The 3511-nt window shown below is 37.5% G+C and overlaps 1 protein-coding gene across 1 annotated transcript; it reads right to left on the bottom strand.

Moving 5' to 3' along the window:
• Positions 1 to 1403: 1403 nt before the first annotated feature.
• LOC121992512 (1-aminocyclopropane-1-carboxylate oxidase-like) lies at positions 1404 to 3063 on the bottom strand. Its single transcript, XM_042546957.1, has 4 exons — positions 2706 to 3063; positions 2351 to 2601; positions 2113 to 2260; positions 1404 to 2013 (listed from the first exon to the last, which is right to left on the bottom strand). The coding sequence occupies exons 1-4, from the start codon at positions 2805 to 2807 to the stop codon at positions 1567 to 1569; spliced, it is 948 nt and encodes a 315-aa protein (XP_042402891.1). The 5' UTR covers positions 2808 to 3063; the 3' UTR covers positions 1404 to 1566.
• Between the last annotated feature and the right edge of the window lie 448 nt (positions 3064 to 3511).

Genomic DNA, 3511 nt, shown 5'->3' with positions numbered 1-3511 from the left:
TCATGTGCATCTTGATCCAACACGAAAAACTTTTTTGGTGTGGAGGTCTTGTGATTTGTAATGTTGCTATCTCAAGATAAAGTCGTTGTATCTTGGGAGACGATTGTTATATTCCGTGAATACTGTGTGACGGATAAATTTATCTTAAAGAGATAGACTCTGATTCTAATCTCGACTTCGTTAAAATAATATTATACCGTCATTCTATTCATACTCAGATTGTACCACCACCCGTCCCAACAGAAGTAACCAATAATTTATATGAAAATCAGGTGGCTTCAAATCTTGTTATATTAATTATGTTTATATAAGTGTCGCGAATTTGCGTTAGCAGAAATTATATTAAACAACATCAACGTAAATAATCTCATAGCTAATAAGGTTCATTAAACTCTCAAAAAATAAAAATTAGTAGTGTAATTGAACTCTATATTTAATAATTGAGTTTTGTGTCTATTATTGGAAACATTGAGAGAAAAATTTGTCGAACATATATATACATATAGTATCTATGTTTTTATGGATGTGGTACAGTGGAGAAAATGCTATAAGATGAATAAAATTTTGTTTTGAATTTATTTGATAGGTACATCAGCAAGAAAGCCGTCTACCTTTAAAATTAGTCGTGCAAAATTCAGTCATTTGGATCATTAAAAAATATTAAAAATTAGGCGGGGAGGAAAAATGGGTCCTACGTTAGGGGATAATTGAAAATTGTATGGATATTTTGATTTGTACTCAGATGAATAAAATTTTGTTTTGAACTTATTTGATAGGTAAATCAGTAATAACATCGTCTGCTTTTAAAATTAGTCGGGTAAAATTCAGGCATTTGGATCATTTAAAAAAAAACAAAAAGTAGGTCGGGGAGGAAAAAAAGGGCCCCACGTTAGGGGATAATTGAAAATTTTCCGGATATTTTGATTTGTGACCTCCCAAATAATTTGATCCATTGAATGTGGGGAAGTGAGTGGTCATCATCAATCAATTCCCATGTGGTCCCACTCAAGTATTATTAGTGTAGACAAATATAAAATCCATTTGTAATGAAGCTCAAAATTGATTTAAAATAAAATTAAAATTTATTTTTGATTTAACTAACAATATACCCTTTTTACTTTTGAAAAACATAAAATAACTAAATTTGTACCGTTTCTTAATATTTTGTTCATTTTTGGAATACATCTTATATAGATTAACAAACAACATGGAGGAGAGGAGATAAAAATGAAATTAATAAATGTCATATTTTAATAAAAACAATTTGGATGTAAATTGGAAGAATTGAATGAAGAAAAATATCCTTATTAATCACTATTTTATTTTTTTCCGCAAATAAAATATATCACATGCTCTTTTCAAATATAACTCTTTAATCTGACATATGATAAAATGTCTATTAATTGACAATAATGCAACAACGGCAATTATTCATTTTATTCTCTAACTCGAATCATTTCAAACTTTCACAAATTATTGCTACTGATAACAGTCCACATAACGATACATAAAACCATAAACCGATAACAATTATAATTAACCGTTGTATAGTTAATTAACTCCTAGTTAATTAATTGCTTTGACCGCCTCAAATCTTGGTTCTTTGGGCATGTACTTCTGCTTCACGTACACGTCCATGTAGTCCCCGAAGAGAAACTCGGGGTAGGCGCCAGTGGTCTCGTCGACGGCGGAGGCCGAAGCCGGACAAATGACGGCCTTCACTGAAGGGTTGTAGAAGGAGGCGACGGAGCGGCGGTTGCCATTGCCGGTGGCGAGCACGCGGTGCCACACGCTCTTGTACCGCCCATTGCTGACCACCTCGATCTGGTCCCCGGTGTTAATGACGATGGCATTGGCCAACGGCTGCACGTCCACCCACTCGCCGTCCTTGAGGATCTGCAAGCCTCCGACACGGTCATCTTGGAAGAGGAGGATGACGCCGCCAGCGTCGGTGTGGGGGCGGAGGCCCAGCTCCACAAGGTCCAACCGCGGGCAGGGCGGGTAGTGGCTCACCTTAATTCAATGACGCAACATCAGAATTAAAATTAATTGTTTTATTTATAATTAAAGTCTCTCCTAGCTCTGTCAAGTGTCGATCAATATAATTCTCACCTTGGTGCCGAAGAACGGCTCGTGCTCGCCGTTTCCGGTGAACTGGTTCTTGAAGGTGCCCTTCTCCAGCCCCAGGTTTTCTTCCATGGTTTCCATCAATTTCTCGGCTAACTTTTTCACCTCCGTTCTGTACTCCCTCATCGTCTCCCTAATGATCAATTGATCCATCGAATTAATCAATTTATGTAACATATATAATAATTGTCATGAACAATTAATTAATTAATTAATTAATTACTTGAATTGGGGAGGGTGGGATGGCCATTGGTTGTCGTCTTGGAGAACAAAGACGTCCTCCCAGTCCACATCGTCCAACTTTTTCTTGTTGTTGTTTACTTCTCCAGCGACCTCTTCTTCTTCCCGAACGAGTTGGTCGAGGAGCTGCACCGGCCTAGATGCCTTGAAGGCCTCGGCTCTGTGCCTGTAGCACTCCGTGCACACCTTCTTCACGCGTTCAAGCAGTTCCACCGGAATCCCATGGTTCACCAGCTGCAAAAACATTAATTTTAGTAACTTTAATTAATTCCCAAATTAACTGATCTAATTAAAACAGTAGCAATCTAATTAAATAACAGAGTCATAAAACAACAGACCTGGAAGAATCCCCACTGTTGGCATCCATTGTCGATCTGAGCCAGAGTCTCGGCCCTCTCCTTCCCTTCAAGCTTGGAGAAGTCGATTACCGGAATAGCCATGGAGAGAGAGAGAGAGTGAGTATTGGTCGGCTTTTAATTTGCTCGGCTAGCTAGCTGCTATACAACTGCTGCTGGTGGAGTAGTACTGCTCGATCAGTGTGAGAAATTCACGACGAGCGAGGGGGCGTTTTATAGAGAATTAAGGATCGATGATAGTTCAGTGTCCACATCACGGGGAAGAAACGGAGAAGCTACTGCAGGAGCTAGCCGGCCACGAGACGGAGCAATAGTTTTGTTCAAGTTGTTTTCCTCTTTTGTTGTAAGAAGCATGTGAGGAAACAGCAGCCTCCGTCTTCTTCTTTAACACTGGTTTTCTGGTGGCCAGTGCAATTATTCAACGAATTATTGCAGGAGATGGAAAGATATGCATTAGAATGATGATGGTGTAAAATGTGGTGGAAAATATTTACATTTTTTTTCTTTCAGGAATTATATAATTATCCGAATAATGCATAATTAATGTCAATGATTGCGTGTTGATGCTAATTATATTGACCAACTCACAGTCAGTGGGATGTAAACGAGTCTACAGATCGCATATCCCTATCCATGGAATCCTATGAGCATCCACAATCATAAATATTTGTAAGGAGCTCTTTTTTTTAATACTACCTTAAAAGTAAAATTCTTTATATATTTTTTTATTATTAAAAAATCACTCAACAATTTTTTCTCATTTTTTTTCATTATATATATTTATTATC

The sequence above is a fragment of the Zingiber officinale genome, chromosome 6B (genome assembly GCF_018446385.1).
Source record: "Zingiber officinale cultivar Zhangliang chromosome 6B, Zo_v1.1, whole genome shotgun sequence".
Classification (NCBI taxonomy): domain Eukaryota; kingdom Viridiplantae; phylum Streptophyta; class Magnoliopsida; order Zingiberales; family Zingiberaceae; genus Zingiber; species Zingiber officinale.
This window is presented reverse-complemented; position numbering and strand designations above follow the sequence as displayed.

What these genes read in the sequence shown, in the direction of transcription:
- LOC121992512 (XM_042546957.1), bottom strand. Translation starts at nt 2,807, where the DNA reads ATGGCTATTCCGGTAATCGACTTCTCCAAGCTTGAAGGGAAGGAGAGG. An exon ending in AACAGTGGGGATTCTTCCAG is followed by an intron (nt 2,602 to 2,705) that starts GTCTGTTGTTTT and finishes ATGTTTTTGCAG; the next exon opens with CTGGTGAACCATGGGATTCC. An exon ending in TCCCACCCTCCCCAATTCAA is followed by an intron (nt 2,261 to 2,350) that starts GTAATTAATTAA and finishes ATTGATCATTAG; the next exon opens with GGAGACGATGAGGGAGTACA.